Genomic DNA, 26,993 nt, shown 5'->3' with positions numbered 1-26,993 from the left:
ATGATAATATTTATATGTGTTTATGTTCTATTGTTTTTATCTCAAATTAATTTATTGTGATACGCTGCAGGCTAAATTTTATTATTAATTGCACACTGGCCACGCTTACTTGATATAGTGGTCAGTTAATTTCCAAGAAATATTTGTGGAATTTCTTAGTTCTTCATGGTGGAAATGGAATTCATCATTCATTCATTATCATAATGATTATGTTTAGTATAAAAATGTTAATCTTTCGTGAATCTTCAGTTTGTCGTGAACTTTTGAGAAATTATATCCAATATGATAATAGATATGTGTCAAATCAAAATGAAATGAAAATTTAAATATTCGTTCATATTATTATCTAATAGTATTAATATAATGATATTTCACTAAATTTTGATTGATTCAACCATTATCGTATTCCCGTTCAGACTGTTTTGAAATGGTAACAAGTTATTCAGTATCAAAATTTGGGATTCGAATAGTTTGCCATGCCTGTTATTCTTTCCCAAACATATTTATATGATTTGTAATTTTATCCACAAATGAATGAATGAATGTATGTATCTCTGCACGTAGCTAACGTATGGATTATTCCTTTATAGATTCTTGCATGTCACATTAATAAATCTCTGCCACAGATTTAGAAATCAAGTCTCGATGGTTCGGAGAGCATATTATTGGAGTGATTCTTTTACTCTGCTGCTTCTAATATGTTCACTACCTTTGTTTGATTTTAGACCATAGACATGAAAAGCTATGTCCACCTGTATCACTCCATCTTTATTGAGAATTTTCATAACTCTTCTCATCACAAAGTTTCCATTATCTTGTAGCGTGTTGAAGTTTTGAAGAGTGAAGTAGGAGTTGAGTTCAGGAGAGCCATGTCATCATTATGCGAATTTGTCAACGATATTTAGGGATTTAGTCAAATCCACAACTAGTTTCACTTACAATTTCATGGGCCAAGTGAGATTAAGAGTTTTTTTCCAATATCCATCAGATGTTGACAGAGATTGCGGTTATTGTAGAAATGCATGCTGCACTAAAACTTCAATGCTGAATTATCTTTAAACAGCTACCTAGTAAAAATACAGAGATCAGATCTTTTTGTTCTAGAATCAACTAAGACTAGGATTTTTGTTTGATTGCATCGTGGAGAATGAAAGAACTCTGTTTCTTTTTATAGGTGAGAATACACTTTTACAATTTGCCACAACCATGTTCAGATAAAAATCGTTGGAGACCGAATAACTATTTCTTTCTATACGTTCAAAAGAGAATCACACACTTCTTCACTTGCTTCCAGACCATTGATAACATTATGCAGATTCTGTTGTCCATCAGAGTCTTGAAGAAAAATGTTATGTTCTCTTGAGAAGGTTATGCTTCTAGAAATCATTCTCATCTCTCATTATTCTTGTTTTACTCCATTCGATGACTCTCTTCACAATCTCCAGTGATATCCATAATGATGTCAACATACTTGAACAGAATATCTTGATGAAAGATTTATTTATATAGTAGCAGCCATTTTAGGAAAGCCTTTGAAGAACTAGCTATTCCAATCACTCAGTTTTGGATGATCGAATGAGGGTTTGCTCCAAAGCATGATCGTTTGTCACATTTATTAAATTTTCAAGGTTTCATTTGACAGAAAGTCAATGTATTGACTGTATAGAGTTAATGTTCCCTTATTGGAAATTATTATCTACTTCTATGGGTATTTTTTCTATATTTTCTAGATATAACACAGACTCCATAACATAGTTTGTGTGATTGAATGAAAAAAGTATGGGATCTTTTCTCGTACAGTTTCTATGTGCAATACCAGAGTCCTTCCTTATGAGCATGAATACAATTTAAGATAATTTAAACTATGTTACAATAATCAGTCATAAATTTCAAGTAGTCATTGATTTTGCATTGTGATTCTAAAAAAACTCCACAAATTGCTCCTGTCTTCTTTCAAATATACTTTGACAATCTCTCATGTTTGAACCGTTCATGAGTCCTTGTAGTTGTTTCATGGAATTGATTGCTTGCTCTCACACCTTAATTATACTGATCTCCCCTCAATAGATTTCCAACAGTATTCTCTCCGGATATTTCAAATTCAAGAAAGATATCTCCCATTCCACTTCCATTCAAGTACCATCCCAAGACAATCAGTCAAACTCAGCCAGATGAAAAGTGTCTATTCGTAGATATAAGACACAGAAATCAGTTGATAAAGCTGCGTTTACACCAAAGTTATTAACAAAATGTTAATAACTTAATCTTTATAGACTCTATTAGATTAACGGAACTTGGCAAACACATATGTCCATCATGTGTATGATAAGTTATGTTCAATGTAATAGAATCTATAAAGATTAAGTTATATTAACATCTCGTTAATAACTTTGGTGTAAACGCAGCTTTAGAGTTGTATTTCCTTTGTAATAAAATATTTAGTCATATCACATGGGAGTAATTGGCATTATTCGTGTTCCAAATGTAAATTTATGTTAAGAAAATATTTTACTCCTGTTACACGGTTCTCTATATGGGGTAGCCTATATTATTTGTTTAACTTATTCCATTACTTGACTTTCGCAATTCCAAAGTGATCATTGAACTAAATCGAATAATTATTCTCTCTTAATGGAATATCAGTTTTTTATCGACTGAGAAACACATATAGGATTTCTAACAAGATGGTTTATCATTGCAATGTAATCATAAATAATGATAATGAGATGAAGTTTGTAATATTGACCATAATTAGTATATTATGATGAGAATTATCAATTATTGAGAGTTGAGAGTTCAAAAATCGTGTTCAGCGACCGAAAATACATAAGATAGAGCTCCTGAAATACATAATTTGAATGCATAGACTAGTAGGAGCGATGCGATAGACAGGCCATTACGCGCATTAATCATGGGGGAGGACTGCGCCGCAGCGTAACAGTGCTACTTATACCCCTCCCACCGCCACATCTATGATCGTAACCCCCAAACTATATATATCATTGGATTCAGGAAGAAACGGCCTACAACGTTTATTGAGCGCCTTTTCCTCTAAGTCGGCTAATGACTTCAATATTCGAGAAATAACAAAAAGTCCATAATAAAAAAATACATTTTTCGAGATATTTTATTTTTTTACGGAAAAACTATGCGGTTTATCGCAAAAATGTAGAGGACCACATTGAAAGCCAGTTATGTGTAAATAATATTGAGAAAAAATTAAAAGCTGTACTATGAATAGTAACTGCAGGACAGGCGATTTTATAAGCGCGCGTTTTTTACAACTTACCCCCCTCCCCCCCAAGCTGTCGACCACCCTGGGACGTGACGACATCGAGTTTCATATACACTAAAGACCCCCTAACAATAATCCGAAGTCAAATTCTCTGCCTCTCTCATGTATGCTCAATGTAAGCCAGCGCCTGGACTATTTTGGACTTAATCCTGTGCTACTTTTCTGAAAGTTGTGTAAAACTGGATAATTGAATGAATAAATAGTCAAGTCAATGATTGGGAGAGAATCAACAGGATTACCTCAAAACTGTTTCCCTCACAAAATTCGATCATCAAACAAACAATCAACCAAAACAGTTTTTTTTTCAAAAAACGTACAGTACAATAATTTATAAAAAAATCATTGCATGATTATTTGAATAATAAAAAAACATAATTTTGAGAATATTTCCCACAAGTCTGAGTGTGCGGAATAAAAAAGCTTGTCAATCACCAGTAAATTTTACACCAATTCAAATTCTTAATTTGCCGTAATAGTACAATACAAAATTCAATTAATACTTTCCATATATCTATTATTTACAATATGGCACTACCAGTGCTGTAAAGTTCTCCTTACACGTCACTAACCTGTAATTAAAAAAACGAACAGCTGTTTACCATCTTCAGTATGAAAAACGTCTGATTTTGAATGAGTATAACAAAAATATATTTTGTACTAGTCTTATCACTTTCAACTACTAGCTTTAGCCCTGCTTTCAAATGAATTGCTGCTCTTCTGAGAAAATTGTGCTGTGTTATTTTTGAAATAATAAAACATTTGATTTGAATTAGAATTATATTAGCACTTATGAAAGTGTTCACCCATTGGCCGGCTGAAATGTGTGAGCACTCCCTTAAGAAGCAATGGTATTCCTGCATAAATGCATTCGATAGTTGTCCTTTTGGCATGCATCACTTTTGATCACTCATTAGTTCCTAGACTGTGTTATGTGTTTCAATTCTCAAGAAAATTCAATAGCGCCGTTTAAAAGTGGATTATAACATTACAACTGGAAGACATTATATAGAAAACATAGATACTTCAATCAATATGTGAGCTCACTTACCCAATGTATTTGCACCCCCACTCAAAACTTGTGACTACTACACCTGCTCTATAGTGAGGTCCACGTTATAATGACAGTATTTGATCAACTTTGGTTTTGCTATCCTTGTCTATCATTCGACAAAGCCGGAAGTACTATCCTTTTCTAGGTCCACAACGATGACAATTATGATTTGGACAGTATAGAAATATAATTAATTAATGCAGAGAATCGGCATTGCTATTCTTCTATCTTCATCCACTGCCATTATAAGGTGGACCACACTATAGTACAAGGGTTTCCCATAGTTGAGAAGCTTAATTAACGAAAAAATATATTTTCTCTACATTTGTAATGAATTTTATATATTGTATTTTTTTTAATATTATATACATTTTATTAATTAGATTGCTTGTTTGTATTTTGATGGAAATAAAATGTATCTATTAATTAAATGAATTATGTGTTGCAATTCAGGAATATCTGGGCGGACAATCGTTAACATCAGGGTCGGGCTCAGGGCTTCCGCTTCTAATCCAGAGGACTTTGGCAAAGCAAATATCTTTGGCAGAATGCATCGGAAGAGGTCGCTACGGAGAAGTATGGCGTGCTGTGTGGCATGGTGAAAACATCGCGGTCAAGATTTTCTTCTCTAGGGATGAGGCCTCTTGGACTCGGGAAACTGATATTTACAGGTACAATAAAATAAACTTTTCATTGATAATTGTTACCAAAATAGCTGTCGAATTTCGATGAATGCACAGTTACAGTAACCTTTAAGAGTATGATTGGATGAATGATTGAGTGGACGATTATATGCTCGAACTCCGCTGATTTATGTAGATACAAGATAATTGAAATTTAAATTGCATTTTATCTTCAAATCGATCAATAAATTTTCACTTCATATTTTGTAAAATCCATTGAATAGTCAATTATTAATTCATTATAATTTATTGTATAAGCCATCATATATTTTTATCCAAGTACATAAATAGATGAATTTAATCTAATCTTGTGTATTGTTTCTGATCTGGTCTGCTACTCGACTTACGGTTATTGACTGTATTGGACGTTTTATCATTTCATCAAATCACCCACTCACTTTCCATCACCAACATAAAAGCTTATGGGGGCATCATCCGCAATAAAATAGAAGAAACAAAGAATACATAATTGAATACTTACTACTTATTATTAATAATAGAAGAAATGAGAAATAAATAATTGGATCCTTTCTTCATATTATTAATGAACATTTTCAGCACTTACCTGTTGCGCCACGAAAACATTCTTGGTTACATCGGCTCAGATATGATGTCTCAGAACTCGTGTACTCAGCTGTGGCTCATAACACACTATCACCCACTTGGATCGCTGTATGATCAACTGAATCGGGCCTCACTCACTCCTCTTCAGATGGCAAAGCTATGCTACTCCTTCTTGAATGGCCTTGTTCATCTGCATACAGAAATATCTGGCACTCAGGTAAATACGCTCCTCTATAATAAAATAATAGAGCTTTATTGACATTCGTTTACGAGCAGAAGTCTCACTATATATTAAATTTAGAGGTGAGAACATTTGCTTCACTTTAGTTATTCAAATATGCCATTTTATATTCATATTATATACAAATAAGATAAGAATCTGCTACACTCACGCTACTTCCCTTGTCATTAGAATCATTTTTCAATAAAATATTCACAGGAAACTGTGTAGGCCTTGGGGTAACCGTCCACTAGAACCGAATTCAACCAATCTGTTCGGTCGTTGGATAAGGTCGTCCGTTGGATCAGTTTTCGTCAGTCCAGTTCAGTAGTTGGCTGGTTGCCAGAAAGTGAAGTGGCAAGCTAGTTAGTAGGGAAAGTGATTCTTCTCTGTGTTTACTTACAAAGTATGTAAGATTTCATCCATCGAATAGATTTCGATGAGATTATACTATTTGAAAGTACCTACTAATTATCATTTATTTATTTATAACATTCCACAATCACAATATCAATATATTATAACACAATTATTTCTACTTTCTAATTCCACATCTGTAGAATTTCCTACATTTTTCCACTTGAATTCAGCTTTTTTCTCTTACTTTTTTGTTGTTAGAAACAAAATAGGTTAACACATTTAAATAACTGTTTGAATTAACAGATATTATTTATTCATATAATCATACAAAAATCATTATTAAATATTTATTAACTAAATATCAACAAAAGTAGAAGTATTTTATGTTTAAAACTTAAAATGATATTGTTTGATGACTTTGGAGGGTTATTTGAGGATGAACGCTATGACACAATTATAGAGTATGATGATGTGTTGAATTTTCAGCCGTCATTGGAATAGAACAATGCTTGATCATCTTTATGACACAGAACAACTTCAAAGAACAAAAACAAACAAGACTGTGGAACAATTTTAGGTTAGGAACACTAGTTGCTGTCTCAGCTCGACTAGTTAGTTCGGCCGGATAAAGCCGGAAAACCCCCTTCATTTCGGATCGAAAAATTGACCGGCCGGAGACGGCTGTATGAACTTGTTGCAATGGACGAGCATCTATACCTTTTTTTGTTGGGGGATCGTTCGGACGAGTTCGGTAGTTTTCGGCCGATGCTAGTTCGGACGAGAACGGTTCCAGTGAACGGCCCACCTTATAGTTCAGAAAAACCAACTTGAATTTTTAGTCCAAAACGTATTTTCTGTCTCAAACAATCACTCCAAAATAATGTGTTGTATATTTTTCTCACACTATAAAATCAATTTTTTCTGAGAATAATACCTACATGAGCTCTATACTTGTACGTGAGTAATGAGAAGGATGATGATGAGAGATGAGTTGACCTATAGCTGAAGGTGGGCTCCGAACCACCGGGAAGCGATTCTAAACTCATGAATAGTAGAGGAGTTCAAGTGGTCACGCTTACAACGGAAGTAACAGGAGCATAGTGGTTGACTTATCTTATCGATAACTTATTAGCGCGACCACGATACCAATCGCTTCCCAATCAATACAATAGTTGAAAGAAACCCAGCTTTGGCTTTCAGTCCAAATCTGCTTTTCTCTTAAATTTAAAATATCAGTTCAAATTTTGATTGAATCAACCATGAGTTAATTCTATATTTTCCACATGTCCCATATACCACATTTTAATAAAAATCGAATGTATCATGTACTATTACTTTTTAGCTTATACTAATAGTAGGATTATGTATGTAAACATTGCTTTATTTGAAATTTAGTTACATGACTGGATTTTCAATTTCACTTTACATTGAGCAGACTTAGGTTTGTCCAGTTTCGTAGAGTAAAATTTAATTTTTCGTTGTCTTTCTTTGAATGCAGAAAGTTTAGACTTAGACCTAGGATTGTATTCATTTATATCCCGTAGTATGTGCCTCAAAGTATGAAACCTCAAAGCATGTGCTGTGAGACAGATCAAAATGTCATTGAACAAATTCAATAAATTCAATACTTTCTATACGTTCTCACTACCAAGACCTTTACTTCCTAATTATAAATATACTCTTATTCAGTTTGCCAGCAGTAAGTTGAATATGCTTGGACCAATTGTGACAGTTATCCTGAGTGAAGCCCAAAAATTTGGCTTCTTCCTTCTCATCCACGAATAGGAGTCTCCTGTTGTAAGTTATTATTAGATCCTGGCCTTGTTGGAATTCACACAGCAATTTTTAAGTGCACCAGTTCTCGAATTAAATAATTTCTGTAGTAATATTCTAACACTTCTATTCTATCAAACTAGTCAAACATTCTCCTAAATCTAGAATTCTGGAATAAACTTCTGTAAAAGTAATGGGTTAGACTATAATACGTAATTATACAGGGTGTCCCACCAAGGTTGTAACAGCCGTTGACCATAGATTGTACTCAACATTTCTGACAAAAAATGTTCAGTAAACGTTTTTCCTATCGACATTAGTTTTCGAGATATAAAGATTATTCGATATTTTCAGAATATGCCTACTTCCGGTCATTAAATACTCAATAACTCGAAAACTACTGGTCAAATTTCAATTTCAAGGGTATTGTTGGAAAGAGAAAAAACATTTCAAACAATATTAATTTATTGTTGATAGATTATTGATCAAGATTTATTTGTTGTTAGATATTTTGTAGTTTTTTATTAGGGCTTAAACTTGAAAAAATGCTATTCTTCAAAAATTCAAATTATTCAAATTTATTTATTCAAGTAAGTTACAATACATTCTGGTTTATACACGAATCTACAATAAATTACAGTACAACAGCTAATTATGCAACAAATTTCACATATTATGAAAACTTATTAATTACAATGACGATTGAATGCAACATTAGAATATTGATAATATAGTATTGTAATGTAACTACATAAATCAGCGGTGTTTCAACAATGAATAAATGGCAATTTCAATGAATAAATATACACCCCACTATAAATTATATGTGTTGGGGTATAAGTAATTAGTTGCTTATTGCGTGTTATAATTACTATTTACAAACTTCATTCACTGATATGGGATTAAAGTTTTTTATAATAAAATTAGTAAAAATTTATAATACAAACAAAATTATGAAATTAGTAGATAAATATTAATGTTCTATCAAGGATAATAATAAGAAAGTTTATTTTTAGAAAAATGAAAAACAGTAAAGAGAAGAATGAAGAATAAATAGTTTCAATATTTACAGTCTAACTAAATTTTCACAATTTTCCACTCCAAAATCAACCAACCAGGAATATAAACTTTTCTTGAACCTGTGTCTATTGAATTCTTCCCTAATGTAACTTGGTATTGAATTGTAAATTTTTGGTCCCAAATATATGTAGTTTCTTTGCCCATCATCTTTGAACATCTCCTATAAAACTCTTTATAAAACTCTAACTTCAACTAGTTATTTACTTGTAAACGTTCGTTGCTAAACGAACCTTGTCACCTTGACAACCGTGCTCACATGATATCCACGTAGGGCTAGCCTACATCACTACTTTTATCTGTGATCTGTCCATAAAATGTTTGAAACACAATCTTGTGCTAAGATCCAACGGCAAAACTGCATCCTTGAAACAGTATCAGGTTTATTCAACTCTTGAACTGGGGTATCATGAACTAGTCGAAAGTTATTCTTCTTCAATATTCTTTGAACTATCATTCTTGAAACATCCAACATCCCAGCTGCCCACCGGATGCTGGATCGAGGATTCTGCTCGAAATAATTTAGAATAAGATTATCAAAAGCTTCAGAAATTAAGACGGGCCTCTCGTACCTTGAAACTGATCCTAGACCCTTACCATCTTGACATCTGTCATCTTAAAAACGTGTTATGAGATGGGTGTTTTCGGTCAGGAAAACGTCTCCTGTATACTCTCTCTGCATCTCTTGAATTGCATCAACACTCTCCATGCACCAATAACATGTTCAAGTACTCAATCAAGGTAAATTTCATGATAATGAACGCGAACACTTCTCTACTAGCCAAAGTTGATACATATCATGCCAATTAACTGGAAAGCACACTCAAAACTATACTGAAAATAGGCTGAAACATACACTTCTTGTTATTTTATTCAGGATTTATGGTACAGGAAATAATGCAAGTTATTGAAAAATTCATTTCATTGTAGAATGTTAAAATGTTGATTAAAACTTGTGAATATTGTAAGAGAGAAATCAGGTGATTTCACCCTTAGGATCACCACTTGATGCATGTTGTTTGTTAATTTCCTCATTTTGAAGGTGTTCATCCCAGATATTAGCAGTTTTGAACACTTTATCATGGAACTTACCTTTTCGAATTCATATTCAATCGAAAGCTTATGAAATTGAGAAGTTTTTGAAATACTGAAACCACTATATTTACCCGGAGAAAAATTGAGAAAAAACTGTTTAAAATTTTACTTTGAATTTGAAGAATAGCATTTTTCAAGTTTAAGCCCTAATAAAAAACTACAAAATATCTAACAACAAATAAAATCACATTAATCTTGTTTGAAATGTTTTTCTCTTTCCAACGATTCCCTTGAAATTGAAACTTGACCAGTAGTTTTCGAGTTATTGAGTATTTAATGACCGGAAATAGGCATATTCTGAAAATATCGAAAAATCTATATATCTCGAAAACTAAGGTCGATAGGAAAAAAGTTTACTGAACATTTTTTTGTCAGAAACGTCGAGTAGAATGTATGGTCAACGGTGTTACAACCTTGGTGGGACACTCTGTATAACTGGATCCTTTCTATTCACTACTTTTCACTCATATGATGTATTCTCTTTCATGCATCCTTTCTTTCTTATCTAGATGGTAAGTCTTATCTAGAAGTAAGTTTAAATAGATAATTTATGATTGAAAAATCTATATTTAGATATTTCTGGATAGAAATTATTATATAGAAGGCAACGAAAATCAATTATTCGAAAATGAAATGACTTTGGAAATTTTGTCAATTCTACCACTATAAGCTTCATCTTATGGAACCATGGCTTCGTATTAAAACCAATGCTGTAATTAAAATCTTGGGCCGTACTGAGGGGACAGAAGTCTTCCTATTCATACAATAACAGTATAATTGGTTAAGAGCTACTTGAAATATATAAAATGAAAGCTTGGAGCTGACCAAATATCGATCAATTATTTCACATCAAACTGAGTGCAATACGTTAAAACATTTAAAAAATGTGTAACATTTATTAAATTTAATCCTATAACATTTCAATATGTAACTTGATTCGTTATCAGTATATACACATACAGTATCGAATTTGAAACGACGAGTATTTTTCATAGATTTTTTCAATTATTTGACTACTGAAAGAGCTGACATTAATATGTGTCCACATTAGACAAGCACTACTTTATTGCAAGCTGCTCCATGGTTGTCTAGATGTCTATTGTTTGCATTTACTACTGTATTTTGTTTCCATTTTACAAAAATTGTATATTGGTATGAAACAAGCCCCTTCCACAAAATATTTTTCATAGCAAAAATGCTTTTCAAAATCACAGAAGAACTTTGTTACTTGTAAAATGCAAGTCTGTTTCCAGTTCAATTTTTTTCTAGCATTAACTCTCCTCTTTGCTTTGTTACAAATCTATCATTACATTATTGGTAGCCTACACCATTGGACAATCTGTAGAGGTTAGGTTGGGTTGAGAGATGGTCATGTGACGTAATGTTCATCTTACCCGACTGGCAATCGAGAGATGCTGGTTTCGATTACCGCTAAGGCCAGGGACACACGAGTCAGCAAAACTGCCGGGACGGCTGTTTCACCGGATCCGGCGCCGGTTGAATACCAGAACACACTGCAACTGCCGTTCGACGATCGCCGGACACGGCAGCAATAATAACAGAATATTTCTAATGTACGTAGAGGTTCTCAGTCGTGTTTATGAAATGGTACTGTCAAGAACAAAGAATATATTTCTTATCAAGTCATATACATTTTTAATTTCTTTGGGTAAAACAATTATTTGGATTAAATTCGAACATAACTTTGTTTTATATTGTATTTCACTTTTTTATAACTAATTTTGTCATTGTAATTATTTATCCATTTATTATGTTTTTGGGAAGAATAAAGATTTGATTTGATGGAACTAAATAGTTTTAAATTTAACAACAGATCTTTGTTTTATAGTTGTTTTTAGAAATTGTATTGTAAATATTGTATTGTATTGATTGGAAATAACAGCAAACCAACAATTGAGTTTGTGAGGTTCTCGTTAAGAGAGTTATTCATTTTTACAAATTTCACTGAATAACAAATACGTTTCTCAAATGATTTAACATAGTTTCTGACAAGTCAATTGTGGCACAAACTTGTTCTTACTGCTTTATTCATCTAATTGGAAGTTACCGTTTTAAATGGCGTTAAAAGATAATTTGACGACAAACGGCGTTAAAAGTTCAAAGTTTAAATTTGGCGTTAAAAGTTCACGACAAACTGAAGATTCACAAAAGATTAACATTTTCATACTAAACATAATTATTATGATAAGCATTCCTGACTAGCAATTGGCAGGTACCGGGTTCGATTCCCGGGCTGGCAACTAATTTTTGGATAGTAGTTCTCATCGAATTTCCATCTAGCTGTTAACCCTGTTGTCAATGTCTGCAGTAGCAGAAGTCTTCGGGGTGATTTACAGCATTTATTTAGGATTTTCGTTAAATAATAATTATATTATGATAATGAATGAATGATGAATACCATTTCCACCATAAAGAACTAAGAAATTCTACAAACATTTCTTGGAAATTAACTGACCACTATATCAAGTAAGCGTGGCCAGTGTTTAATTAATAATTTAGCCTGCAGCGCATCACAATAATTTAATTTGAAATAAAAACAAAAAACATAAACACATATAAATATTATCATTATTCTATCTTAATATATTTCTTGAAACCCAAGTTTCGTTTATTTCAAACAGTCATTTCTTAGTTTCCTTGCAGAATGAGATGAAGTTTGTAATTTTGACCATAATTTGTATATTATGATGAGAATCATCAATTATTGAGGCTTGAAAGTTGAAAATCGTGTTCAGCGACCGAAAATACATAAGATAGCGTTCCTGAAATACATAATTTGAATGCATAGACTAGTAGGAGAGATGTGATAGACAGGCAATTACGCGCGTTAATCATGGGGAGGACCGCGCCGCAGCGTAAGTAACAGTGCTACTTATCCCCCTCCCACCGCCGCATCTATGATGGTAACCCCCAAACTATATATATCATTGGATTCAGGAAGAGACGGCCTACAATGTTTATTGGTAACCTTTTCCTCTAAGTCGGTTAACGACTTGAATATTCGAGAAATAACAAAAAGTTCATAATAAAAAATACATTTTTCGAGATATTTTATTTTTTTACGGAAAAACTATGCGGTTTATCGCAAAAATGTAGAGAACCACATTGAAAGTTAGTTATGTGTACATAATATTGAGAAAGAATTCAAAGCTGTACCATGAATAGTAACTGCAGGACAGGCGATTTTATAAGTGCGCGTTTTTTACAACTTTCCCCCCTCCCCCCCCAATCTGTCGACCACCCTGGGACGTGACGACATCGAGTTTCATATACACTAAAGACCCCCTAACAATAATCCGAAGTCAAATTCTCTGCGTCTCTCATGTATGCTCAATGTAAGCCAGCGCCTGGACTATCAGGATTCAATCTTGGGTCCTCTGCTATTCAGTGCATACATTGACAACTTGACTCATGTACTAAATACTACAGATCATCACTTTTATGCTGACGACTTACAGCTGTATAAGCATTTCAAGCTTCGTGATGCGGCGACAGCTGTGAGTGACATGAACCATGACCTTGCCCGTGTGACCACCTGGACGGAGAATAATGGTTTAAAAATTAATGAGAGCAAATCGCAGGTCATGGTTGTAGGTCACTCAAGACTCTTGACTAGACTAAGCCTTAATGACTTACCCCACATAAGAATAAGCAATGTCCAACTTGACTACAGCATCAGGGTGAAGAATCTTGGTTTGACTTTTACAAATACTCTCGACTGGACTGACCATGTAAACTTAACTAGTAACAAAGTTGTAGCTGGGATTAACTCTTTGAAAAGGATTGGACACCTTTTACCTTTTCCTACTAAAATTATTTTAGTTAAAACATTGATATTCCCCTTTTTTCTACTGTGACTTAGTGACTATGGACATGACAGTTCAACTTAACCAGAGATTGCAGCGCGCTCAGAATTACTGTGTGCGTTTCATCTTTGGTTTACGACAAGACGAACATATTACTCAATACTTTGGACAACTCAAACTTCTAAGACTGCACGAGTACAGGAGTCTCCATGCACTCACGTTCCTCTTCAAACTCTTGAAATCCCGGTCTCCCAATTACTTGGCAGCGGGGTTTCGCTTCATGGGTGATGTTGGCAGGGGTGGGACGCGTCATGGAGCTTGCCCTTTGTCCGTTCCAATTCACAGAACTGAGCTATATAATAAGTCATTCAATGTTAGTGCGATTAGATTATGGAATTCACTGCCAGCTCATATTAGGCTGCTCGACAGTCAACGCCGGTTCAGTGCGGCTGTCGTGGCGTGGATCAGGGAGGGAGGGCTTGACTAGGCGGTTTTACTCTATGTTCTTTAGAGGTGTAAGTGTGAATGGGTGTGTGTGTGAATGTTTTGTGTGAGTGAGACTTATTCACTATTAAGATTTCTTGCTTTTTGTTTTCTCTATTTTCCTCTTAATTTCTTCAATTTGTAGTGAATTGATTTAGTTGTCTCTTTATAATTTTTAATTATCATTTAATTTCAAACTGTAATGTATATTATTATTTTTATGTAACTTATCATTGTGGGTTAAATGGAAGAGGGGGCTTTTATTGCCTCAATTTCGCCCACATCACTTTTATTGTAAAGTGTAAATAGAAGACATTTATCTATCTATCTTATTTATATTTTTTGTAGTTACCGTACTAAAGTTTTCAGGATATTTGATACCATATTCATGGGAATTTAAATCTCATTGTTGTCTCTGGTGTAGTAAATTATTATTAATTTTGTATTCATGCCCTTGAAAATTTGCCTTATAACTAATCTCTCTGTTGTCAATTATATTTTATCCTTATCATAGGATACAGAAATTATCAGGCTATTTTATGACATATTGAATGGAATTGCAATCTCATTGCATTGTTATTGGTATAAAAACGTGTACTGAATGTTGTTCTTATGTTCAGGGCAAACCTGGTATTGCGCACCGGGACATCAAAAGCAAGAACATTTTGATGAAACCCAACTGGTCATGTTGTATCGCCGACTTTGGACTAGCGGTCACACATTCAAGGCTGACCGATTCCATGGACGTCCCGCCCAATCCGCGTGTCGGTACCAAACGTTACATGGCTCCTGAAGTCATTGATGAATCGTGAGTCAATGTATCAATTCATTTAATTGAAAATAAATGTATTTATTGTTGAATAAAACAATTTACATTTATTATGATTAGCACAGTATAAATGAAATTAATTATGATACAAAATTGTAGTAGTAACCTACAAAATTCTGTACAAAAAAATATAAATACACATAAAACTAGTAAATTAATTTTTCCTCTGCACTGCTAACATAAGGAAAACGTTGTGTGTCGCAGGATAACTCTCTCCACTCACAATATCAGCCCTGGTTTAAAACAACAAAGAAAGAAAAACTTGAAAAAGAAAACAACACTGTTCAATGAAAACACAACTCAGAAAGCAGCGAAGGGGCAATTATTCAATTAATTAAGATACATTATTTTCATCAACTCATTAACTACTACATCTTCTCTCATAAATTAATATTATTTTCTTCAATTTACCGGAAAATATAAGAAACCCCAAAAACAAAAGAATTGGTCAGTTCAAAAAAAAGGTTAATGAGTGGATCTCCAGCATAAGAAGTGAGGAGTTGGAAGAATATGAACAAGTCTTGTTTTTCATTTTCATTGTTTTTTTTGTTTTTTTTTACAAGCATATTTCTCAGTCTGTCAAGTATTAATATAAAAATTATCTCAAGTAGAATGCTTATAAAAACTCAGATATCGCAGAAATACAATCCTATACATTGACTATACTATTACACTACTTGTTTGCCAAAAAACGAGACAGTCATGAAATTGAAATGAAAATTTTTATTGCCATTTTCATATTCATGACTTTTAGTGGAGTAGTGAAGGTGGTGAATGAAAAACTTGAAGATGTCTCTTCTGTCTAAACAGAGTGGAAAAGAATAGACTAAGATTAACTTTAAAAATACCTTATCTATTTCATATAATAAGCGTGTATGTATGTTTTTTGTTTTATAATCGTAAATTGCAAGCCTGTTATATACAGCTTCTATTCAATAGAAAATGTTATCAAACTGATTTGATTCATTTCAGAAGTATTTTTTGATTAAAAAAGTATTTTTGTGTGTTTTGAAATGTAAATTGAAGTGTGTAATTGAAAAATGTGGAAGTGAACCATAATCTAGCTACATTTGGACTGTTGTATAAATTAGAATTGGAACCGTTTTGGGCGTTAAACCTGTGGTACTCTTCTGAAAGTTGTGAAATTCTTAATTATTGAATTAACTGGATGAAGTAATCCCTCAGGATTATGTCAAGTTTCTGAATTTAGATTAAATTTGTTTTTTATATTAGAAATAGTGGAAAATAATTGGATTGATAGATGATTGACTTTTCAGAAAGATTTAATTTGGTCTAAGGAATGTTTTAATTTGATAGATGATCATATGAATCTTTTTATTTGGTTCAAGTTTGAGTTTATAAGAATGTTGTGAATGGGTTATTTTCAGGATAAATATGTCGAGTTTTGAGTCGCTGAGACTTGCCGATATGTACGCAACAGGATTGGTTCTGTGGGAGATCTGCTGGAGAACCATTTCCAACGGAATCGCCGAACAATACAAGCTGCCTTACCATGACTTGGTTCCTAATGACCCGAGTTTTGAAGACATGCGCAAAGTAGTATGCATAGACCAGCAGCGTCCGATCATTCCGAACCGGTGGTCGTCGGATGTCATACTGTCCGGATTAGCGAAGGTGTTGCGAGAGTGCTGGCATAAAAACCCGCACGTCCGGTTGCCTGCCCTCAGGGTCAAGAAGACCCTTGTCAAACTGGCGCTAACCATTTCACCCAACGAAACCCCCAGTTCGTGGTTACATGCTGTTAGTGACTAACATGGTCAGTAAGTGATAGTTACTGCTGTAACGTGTGTGTACTGTATAACTATAATGATAGTAACTTGTTACTAACACAGTCACGAACTGCCAGTGATTTTTTTGTATTATGTTGGTGACAAGCATCACCATCAAATGTTCAATGTAGCTTCCATACTATGTGTGACTAACCTTGGGTAATAGTTACATAAAAAACCAACATGTCACTAACATAGTCACCAAAATGTTTGTGATTTATTAAAAAAATATTGGTAACTGAGTACCAATGGTACTCACAATGATACAGAGCTGGTATCTGTTTTTCAACGAATTTTAAATATGGTGAAGTTAAAATAATACTGTTGATTAGCTCAATAGGCAATCAGTTCCTGAACGTGAATTGAAAATCCTTATAATCAGTATTTTGGAAAGGATTTTTCTAAACTAATGACAGGTTGTAATATTGTCTCTTTAGATTCAATATATGCGCTAAACAAAGTTTAGGGTTCCTATATATGTTATGATCCAATGGAAAGAGTAGTGATAAGGGGCGGAAAATTTTATAAGGCAAGTAGTCAGCCCTCTGCGCTGAGGCTACGCTAGTAGATACTTGGAAGTTCAATATAGAATATTTCAGATTAAATTGTTCATTTATTGCAGCTACAAGAATCTACAAAATCATTTTGTATAAATGTTTCAGTTCAGGAACCATATGACTCCATTGAACTTGTACATTCTAATGTGCATGTTGTACGGTCACCGTATTAGAAACTGGTAGAGCTGCATTGCTTTTGAGGTGATCTCGCCGTCACTAGTTATGACGTTTAGTATTCCCCCCCCCAATCAACCCCCAGCTCAACTATAACTTATATACAGAGTGTCATGAGAGAATGAATATTATAAAATTTACAAACTAAAATAATTATAGTACCTATTATTTAAATAAATACCCAAATTTTAACATTATAGTCTAAAAATATATTTAGTCTAAATATAGTCTTAGTATATTTTTATTCTGTTTGTAGTATGCGATATGTTGATGTCAGTACCTCAATAAATCTCATTTAAATCGGGCAATTATTTTAGTGACACTCTGTAAATAGCTTTCCGTACGACTCTGATTGATGTTCTTGTAGTTAAACAGCCACAAAAAAGTTGACTGCTGGGCTTTTATGGGTAGCCTACTCTCCAACCTTTCATCCATTAACTAGCAGCTTAATTTAATACAAGTGAGTGATTCTTAGTAATAAGTGAAGAAATTAAACTAACCGGGGGATTTTTTGCTATAAAGGTGGCCTTAACATTGTTATTTAGCTTCGTGCGAGATATTGTGATTGTTTGAAGCATTTCCTGTTTAAAATTGAATTCAACCATCACTTTTGTCAATGTGTTGCAGGATCCAAAAATGTTGTACTAAATGATGCTAGCTCATACACTAATTCACAATCAATTACAATATAGCTATTCTATTCAGCGAAGTTTACAATGTATGAAGAATAATTATTATTAATCATAATGAAGATTGCATGCAATTTGAATTTCGATGATATAATAAGTCGGGTGTTGGATGCTCGCTAGTCCAACACACATATACATTCAATCGATAAATTCTTGTGCATCCTTAAAAATCGCATTCATTGAAGTAGTGAAGGAACTCTAATTTTTCATATTTCTCGAAAAACCGCTTTTCTCTTATAATCTTCATGAGTAAACAAGTAATACAGTCATAAAAACAAGCTAGCGTTGAAAAGCAAGCATTGCATTATTTTGAAACGTATTTATTACTACACAGAACACGTTATAAATTCATAATAGCCATAAATTTAATTACAGAAGCCATTCTGTGTAGCCATAAATGTGTGAAATGTTCTGAAAAAGTTGAGACTATTCCTCGACGTTTATGAAGTTGTGTTTTATCAAACTTCCATCGTAAATCATTGATGATTGAATTTTAATCATATGAATGATGCCAAAAGTTGAGTGAAGAGTCGAGTTCCAATATTGGCAGTTTGCTATAACGAATTCCATTTCAGCATAGATAGAAAAGCCATATTAAAATTACGATCACAATATTGTCTTGCACAAACAGGTCAAATATTATTCTATGTACTGTTTCTATAATTTTATATTTTTAACTAATTCAATTATATTTGTGATGCATGTTTATGAGGTGTGTGTGTATCAGTATGGGTGATGAATCTGTGTTCTTGTGTGAATAGTTTGTATTAGAAAATGATATTATTATTATTATAAGCTGGAATTAAAATTATATTATTTTATTATAAGCTAGAAAATTTGTACTTCTCATATATTATTAGAAATTAACTTTCAATCTGAGCAACATATTTTCAATGCTCATATCTTCCATTTCGCTATATCATAAACTTTATTTATTTCATGATATCCCGCTATATCTCGTCTCATCATTTCTATAGATTAATCGATCATTAATTATTCAAGACGTTTACTTTTACTCTTGATATTTTTAGTTTGGCATTATAATGTATTGGAAACTAAAGATGCTTATTTTTATCGTAATATTTTTTTATTTATTGAATAATTTACTGGGAACAGTATTCAGTCGTTTATATACCGTAAGATTTTGGTCAAAAATATTTTTATATCAAAATATTGCACTCAAAAATTGCTGCAACATTTAAAAATATTGAGTTGTTTCAGAAAAATTAAAAATTACAAAAAGTGTATTTTTGAGCCAGCCTCATCGACATTTAATTGTTGAGTATTTTAAATTATTGTGACTCAGCTCTAGTATTTTATTGTGATATTTTTTGAGATTGCATGGTACGATGAACAAGATGAATCAGATTATATTCTATGCTAATATAGATTTGGAACAGATTTCAAATGTCAAATTTCTGTCTTGACTATTCAATTTTGTAGAACTATATTAGAATTTTCTCATCATCAATCCCTCCAAATGCTCACTCTGATAATTTGGTTTTGGACGAGACTATTTTATGTTTCATTCAAAACTAACTCTCTTAATTGCATCAAAAAATGAGGAAAAAATTATTAATCGAGAAGATATTCAAACTGGGGTTTCTTCCATTTATTCCGTTATTTCCAAATTTGAAATATTCTGCTTCTCATGTCACCAATTTTTCATTTATTTATGTCTCTCAAATAATCTATAATTTGAGTAGAAATATTAATTAATTTCACATATTTCATGATCAATCTATTTGAGATTCGGTTTAGAATATGAAAAAATCAAATGAAGTCCACTAAGCCAGAGAGTTTTTCTTGAATCAAAAATTATTTCCAAGACCATCTAAACTTGAATTTATGGAAAAGCCTCAATGCTTGATGAATTTCGCATGAATAGTTTAAAAATTAATTGAAAACTTTAAAAATATTATGCTCAATAATTATGCCTTGTCTTGACTTCTGATTCTATAGCCAGCTTAGTATTAAACGAAATGAATAGCCTTGCTTAATCACGAAAAGCCTTATTTTAAAAATATAAAATATGAATTTTATTGGTGTTTCGAATTAATTTTTAAATATTACTGGTGCTTCTAGTTACATTATTAAGGAAATTTATTGGATCAATTATTCATTATGTATTTTACCATTTATTCTTCAATTCGCATCGTCTTCGTAATTATATGGATGGCCTTATCAATTATTAAATTAGTAAAGATAATGTAAATAATTAGACCAATATGTGGTCTGATAAGTTGAACCCCAGTTTTCAGGTGCGGGGCGGGCGGAAGTTGAAATAAGCCAACGGCGTATACCTGGCTGCCGAATTCCAAATTATAAAGTTACGGCATGCCAGTCTGGTTGACTATAATAGCTGGAAATGTTATTGCTATGCATAGTAGCGTCTTGATGTTGTAGAATGGGAAAATCGATCCAGGGATCAACTTTGAGACTATTACTGTAGATAAGTAGTGAGTAGTTAAGGTCCGCACAAAATACTTTTTATATCTTAGTATAGGTTTTAAGTATAGGCTTGGTCATGTATGATCTCACGTACACTTGCACACATGTGCATCCTATGTGATCATACCCGAAACATTTTCCAGAATCATGTGATTACTCCTAGTTGCATCTACCTACAACTACCACAACTATTCAACTGAATTTTTGCACTATCAAGAACAAATGACTAGTTGCTAGCCACAAGGTTCTAGTTTTTATTCAATCGACCTATTATTATTAATCAATGATTCAGGATTAACATAAAAATCTTCAACAGGTTTGTCATTTATCTCTTCATCCGTTGAGCCCACACATACATTAACCAGCTTTGATTCAGTTGTGGAATTGACTACCTCCTTGTTATGAGATGACTCTCCCTCATGTTTTTCTCTATTTTCCTATGCGCCGATTGTTAACTTTTGTGTTTTTCATTGGGTTGCATGGGCGCTGATTGTTTTAGCTGGTCCTCAACTTCAACTTGCAAGTTTGCAGTTTCAGTATCATTACTCATTCTTCATTACTCTCCAATTCGGGATCTGATCCACGGCTGTGTTTAGTTTTCACAAGCACTGCAAATTTATCCCATATTTGTCTCTTCAACAACTTTTTTCGCCAAATCGAGTTTTTATGCTTTCTGGTTTTTCGTTGTTCACGTTTAAATGATTTAGATGACACAGATATTCTAGTAGAATATCTGTAGCTCTCTTGAGAACTGATATCCTAAGATGAACGTTCTAATTTGAGAGTTGGTTCTATAATAGAAATGAAGCTGATATTTGCAGGCAGTTAAGGTAGAGACGTTACTTGAGCTTTGTCTTTTTACTGACTGACAGTTGTTTATGTCAAAGGGTTCAATACATTGATCAGACACCGAAGCTTGCAAAATTCAGCTTTGTCTTCTGAAGATAATCTTGAAGAAGATGAACTTGTAAATTCTACATAATATTACTCCTTGAAAGTTGTATTATTAATACTTGATACAAGGTGATACAAAAATTCATTGAATGATTGATGAGTGTCAGCTACCTTCGCTATGGATAGAATCCGTCATGGGTGGTTGGCAGAAATATAATTATTTTTATTTTTAACAGACAATAGGAGGAAAATGAGAACTTAATCGTATATTAAATATTTGAATGGACCATTCAGTAATTGAACTCTTGAACTAAGGAGTGTTATTCCAAGCAGCTTTACAAAATTGGCTCACATCAACCCAACTTTCTCCCTTCAGATATCCTTTGAGCTCATCTGTTGGTAGCACGCTCCTCTTCAGATATGTGCACCGTATTTCCCACTACACCAGACAGCTGGCAATAAAGTGCTCCACATCGTCCTCCTCCCTCAGGTTGCACAGAGAACAGAGCTTCACTTCATTGTTGATCAAAAACTTGTTGAATTGAATAAGCTCTGCTATTGCCTTCAGAACCATTTTATCAATGTGAAGTCTACTGGTTCATGACTGTAATTCCCGCCATCCTCCTGCACTGGATACTTCTTCTCAGCAGCTTTATCTTCCAATTATTCCTTGTAGTTTCCAGAGTCAACAGCTTATTGAACTCATTGAAGGTGATTCTTGCTGAAGATGACCTCTCCCTGAAGTGAGCTGGCAGAGACAATCCACATGATAAATTTATTCCAAGATATACCGAGTATTATACTTGAAACCTATACCAAGATAGAGAATGTTTTTGTGCGGCCCTACTCAATCACTGTAGTTATAATTTACTAGCTTAATCATGTTATTGTATCTTATTAATAATGGAAGGAATTGGCTTATGCATGCACGGGATAGAAAATACGCGTGTGAAGCATCATCTCTTCTGAACTATCAATTTGATCAACTTGGAATTTTGCATAAAAATTACGAATTTATCGAGGATAGTTATAGGCCCATTTTTAAATCTATTGATCAATCGATTCTAATTTTAATATTTAAAACTGATTAATTCAATTATGTGTGATACAAAGTTCACGATACCAATCAAATAAGTTACCGACTGGTCTCGTGGCCCAGAGATAACCCGCAAGTGGAACTTTTCAATGAAAGATTGTGGGTTCAATTCCAGCCAGTCATTTTTTGTTGCTGAGAATTTTCAGCTTCAATGAAGATTTAACAAGTAATTTTGACAATTAATTATATTTTTTCAATCAAGTTATCTATTGTAAACTTCCACAGTTGTCAAGTTAGTAAATTTGATTGGATAACACTTTTAATTTTCAGCACGGAAAGAAAAAGTTATTCAATCTATTTATGTTTTTCACAGACCCTTGCGGAGCGCGGGTTACGCCTGTTTGTCTCTACTAAATTACTTTTAAATTAACCTTCCAATATGAAGGTCATTCATTTAAATACGAAAAAGATGCAAATTGAAGAAAAAAAATGAAAATTTATTTACCTAAGAACTGAATATTGTTTTCAATGTGATGTCCCGATGTTATTACTAACTTTAAAGAGAAACATAAGGCAGGACAATATTTAAAAAAAAGAAGAAAAATATATAATTATTTACAGGGTAATTTTTTGGTCATGTTACCCACTTTCTAATTTATTGAAAAACGGAAATTCAGTTGTAATAGAAATGTATAGTTCATGCATGAAAAAGAAATATAATATTTGATTACTCATTTCTTAGCTATTAAGGATTATTGAAGTATATGCTAAAAATATCCACCCATTGAAGTTATTCAACCCTAATATTCATGTTCCATGACAAAATAAGTAGATTCTGTTGATGAGACGACACTGGAATCCACACAGAATGTTTCAAGGATAATCAACTCGCACTGCCTACTGATTGAGTAGGGCTATCAACTTCGTGTGACAAAACAAAATGTTCTTTTATTAGGTAACATGACTGAAAAATCATTTTGTATTATACAGAGTGAGTCATATGTATGGGAACACCTAAATAAGTTGGAGACTGCTGTAGATATAATACTGTAACTCTCAGGATAAGTTATTGGTCAAATACTCTACCTTTTGACGTACAACTGAATTTCAACCCCTCACAAGGGGGTGACTTAGGGGTTGTAACTAGAATATTTCAAATTTAAACAGCCATTATGTAGTACATCAATTTAAATGCATTTTTTAAAACAAGAAAGATGGTATCGATAAAAATGTTCTATGATACTTGTATCCAAAATGGCGGCTGATTGAACTTTATCAATTATTTCTTTAAAAACTAAAACTTCAATCAGCCGCCATTTTGGATACAAGTATCATAGAACATTTTTATCGATGCCATCTTCCTTGTTTTAAAAAGGTCTTTAAAATTATGTATCACACAATGGGTGTTTACATTCAAAATATTTGCGTTACAACCTCTCATTTCCTTTAAAACTTAAACTTCAATCATCCGCCATTTTGGATACAAGTATCATAGAACATTTTTATCGATGCCATCTTTCTTAAGGTTTAAAAAGGCCTTTGAATTGATGTACTACATAATGGCTGTTTACATTTGAAATATTCTAGTTACAACCCCTAAGTCACCCCCTTATGAGGGGTTGAAATTCAGTTGTACGTCAAAAGGTAGAGTATTTGACCAATAACTTATCCTGAGAGTTACAGTATTATATCTACAGCAGTCTCCAACTTATTGAGGTGTTCCCTTACATATATGACTCACTCTGCATAATTATATTATTAATACATATTACTGATGAAGGTATCTATTACTTATCCGAAAGTGACGGTTAGTAGAGGTTCTACTAAATCTATATAGGCCTAATAATAATTGTGTTTCTAGTAGTATTTTATTGTTTTGATTGTTCCCGTAAATCATAAATACTCATTGTGAATTTATGTAGTGATATTTCTCGCCAACTTATAAATGTTTGAGAATTATTTTTAGACTATTTTAAAAATTGAGATTCATTTCACGTTTTTACTAATGACATAAGATATTATTATTATCGTCTACCCGTTTCATTTTAAACATTGTGATTTTAAAAATTGAGATTCATTTCACATTTTTACTAATGCCATAAGATATTATTTTTATTATTATTATTATCATCGTCTACCCTATTTTAAACATTGAGATTTTAAAAATTAAGATTCATCAATTTTTACTTATGTCATAAGATATTATTATTATTATTATTATCGTCTACCTGTTTCATTTTAAACATTGAGATTCATTTCACATTTTTTACTAATGCCATAATATATTATTATTATTGTCCACCTGTTTCATTTTAAACATATTTTTTTAACAAGTGACATTCAATATTAAATTTCAAAATATAGTATTATTTTAGGTTCAATTTTATCACAAATGTATACTTTGCATGATTAGAAGAATAAGTTTTAATATTAACATTTTTTATGTGTGATCTGGACTGTATAGGCTTCATGAGTAGATTAGATTGTTGGACGCCAAAATAACAATTAGTTTAAATGTTATTGTGGCATCCAACTGATAGTTTTTAAAATAATTTTAGTGTTAAACGTAGCCTATTTGGTATGTCTGGTTAAGAATTTTAATATAATAATAATTTCTTATTGCAACATTGGAGGTCTAGAAATATGTATTACGTATTTATAAAATCGAATTTAAGACTGATGTAAATGTAGTTCACAATAATAATTTCATGAGGTAATTATGAAGCAAAAGTACATACCCTCAGACATAGCTGCTTTATAACAAATATTATAAACATTGATGAAATAGAAAAGAATCATTAACATCTTTTCAGAAACCTATCCTTGGATCATTCCAATTCAACAGAGATCTCCATGGTTGAAGGTTTTTTCCTAGAGCTCCTTCGTTCAGTTGGGACAAAAATAGACCATGGGACCACCACATTCATGTGTGATCTCTCAGAGACATCAATCATGAATGTTATGCTGGTCTCAACAAAACTAACAAGTTCTTGAAATGTCGTATTTGCTGATGATGTTATGGTGTAGTAATATTCAAACCTTAACTACGAGGATCATTCTTTTTCAACCTCCGATTGTTCATAAAATCCGAATAAGAGAATATTTTCTAAAATCTACTCAAACTATGATTATTCTTTTGACGTGAAGGTTGAGGCTTTTTTCATGCCATTGGACCAGCCTACCAAAACTCTCTTCATAAAATGCTGCCGCCAAATGAGTTAAAGTGGGCTTTGACGTTGTATTTGAGCTCCCCGTTAGTAAGGAAGCTCTGCCATCAAAGTCATGTCTTGAGTTTGAGGAGAAGGTATAAGTAATGTTACTAGTGCCAAAGTCAGGTTTGAATGGTGTGTGATCGAAAAAATCCCATTTGATTTGCTGGAGAAGCCGTGTGGTTACACGAGCACTGTGAGTCAGAGTTGTCATGCATCACGACGATTTCGGAAGTCATTTCAACTGACGTCTTTCAGTTTCCGAGACCATTCACGTTTTCTGCGTAAACTTGAATAATTTATCGTCGAATTTATGCTGAACTGTTGCCTTTTGCTTACAATAACGCTACGTCCACTCGGTGGCAGACAAGTGAGGCGGCCGTGTTTGTGGGTTTATAATTCGACAACAATTGTCGATCTGGCCGCACCGATGACAGGGCGTTTCAGTTATGTAAAATTCCCCCCCCACCGCTTCTCTGTGTCTTATGATATGAGATCGGAGGTTGAAAAAAATGACCCTCGTATACCCTTATAAGGTGTTAGACTATTAGAATGCAACTATGAACTCGTTCTCTATGCTAAAACCTCAGATTAGAATGTCATTATTTATCACCAATTAAATTACATAGTCTAATCATTTCTTGTTAAAAATGTTCAATGCTGAATATTCCTTATGTATAGTGATTATGAGTTTGATTACTTCTTAATTTGTGGTTAATTTTGTGCCTTTTGAACGACTAATGTTGAAAATGGTTTCTTGTCCATATTTCAGTGTTATTGAAATGTTTCATTATATATTATAATGATATAAATGCTGAATAATTATCCGTGAACAATTAATCTAATAAATTGATTAAAAATTAAATTCAGTGTTTGGTTTATTCTTCTATCTACACAAACTAATGTGAATTTATCATGTTTATGCTAAATTTGAAA

The 26,993-nt window shown here is 32.9% G+C and overlaps 1 protein-coding gene across 4 annotated transcripts in view; it reads left to right on the top strand.

Moving 5' to 3' along the window:
• LOC111062908 (activin receptor type-1) overlaps positions 1-26,922 on the top strand; it is a 33,682-nt gene extending 6,760 nt beyond the window's left edge. For 3 of the 4 annotated variants that reach the window (XM_039443009.1, XM_039443011.1, XM_039443012.1), the window contains exons 5-9: positions 4,800-5,017; positions 5,588-5,810; positions 10,628-10,630; positions 15,049-15,236; positions 16,646-26,922. In XM_039443009.1, coding sequence (XP_039298943.1) covers positions 4,800-5,017; positions 5,588-5,810; positions 10,628-10,630; positions 15,049-15,236; positions 16,646-17,030 — 1,017 coding nt within the window. In that variant the 3' untranslated portion in view covers positions 17,031-26,922. The remainder of the gene's footprint in view (positions 1-4,799; positions 5,018-5,587; positions 5,811-10,627; positions 10,631-15,048; positions 15,237-16,645) is intronic. The other variant, XM_039443010.1, reaches the window with a different exon arrangement.
• The last annotated feature ends 71 nt before the right edge of the window (positions 26,923-26,993 follow it).

Source organism: Nilaparvata lugens, chromosome X (assembly GCF_014356525.2).
Source record: "Nilaparvata lugens isolate BPH chromosome X, ASM1435652v1, whole genome shotgun sequence".
Classification (NCBI taxonomy): Eukaryota; Metazoa; Arthropoda; class Insecta; order Hemiptera; family Delphacidae; genus Nilaparvata; species Nilaparvata lugens.
This window is presented reverse-complemented; position numbering and strand designations above follow the sequence as displayed.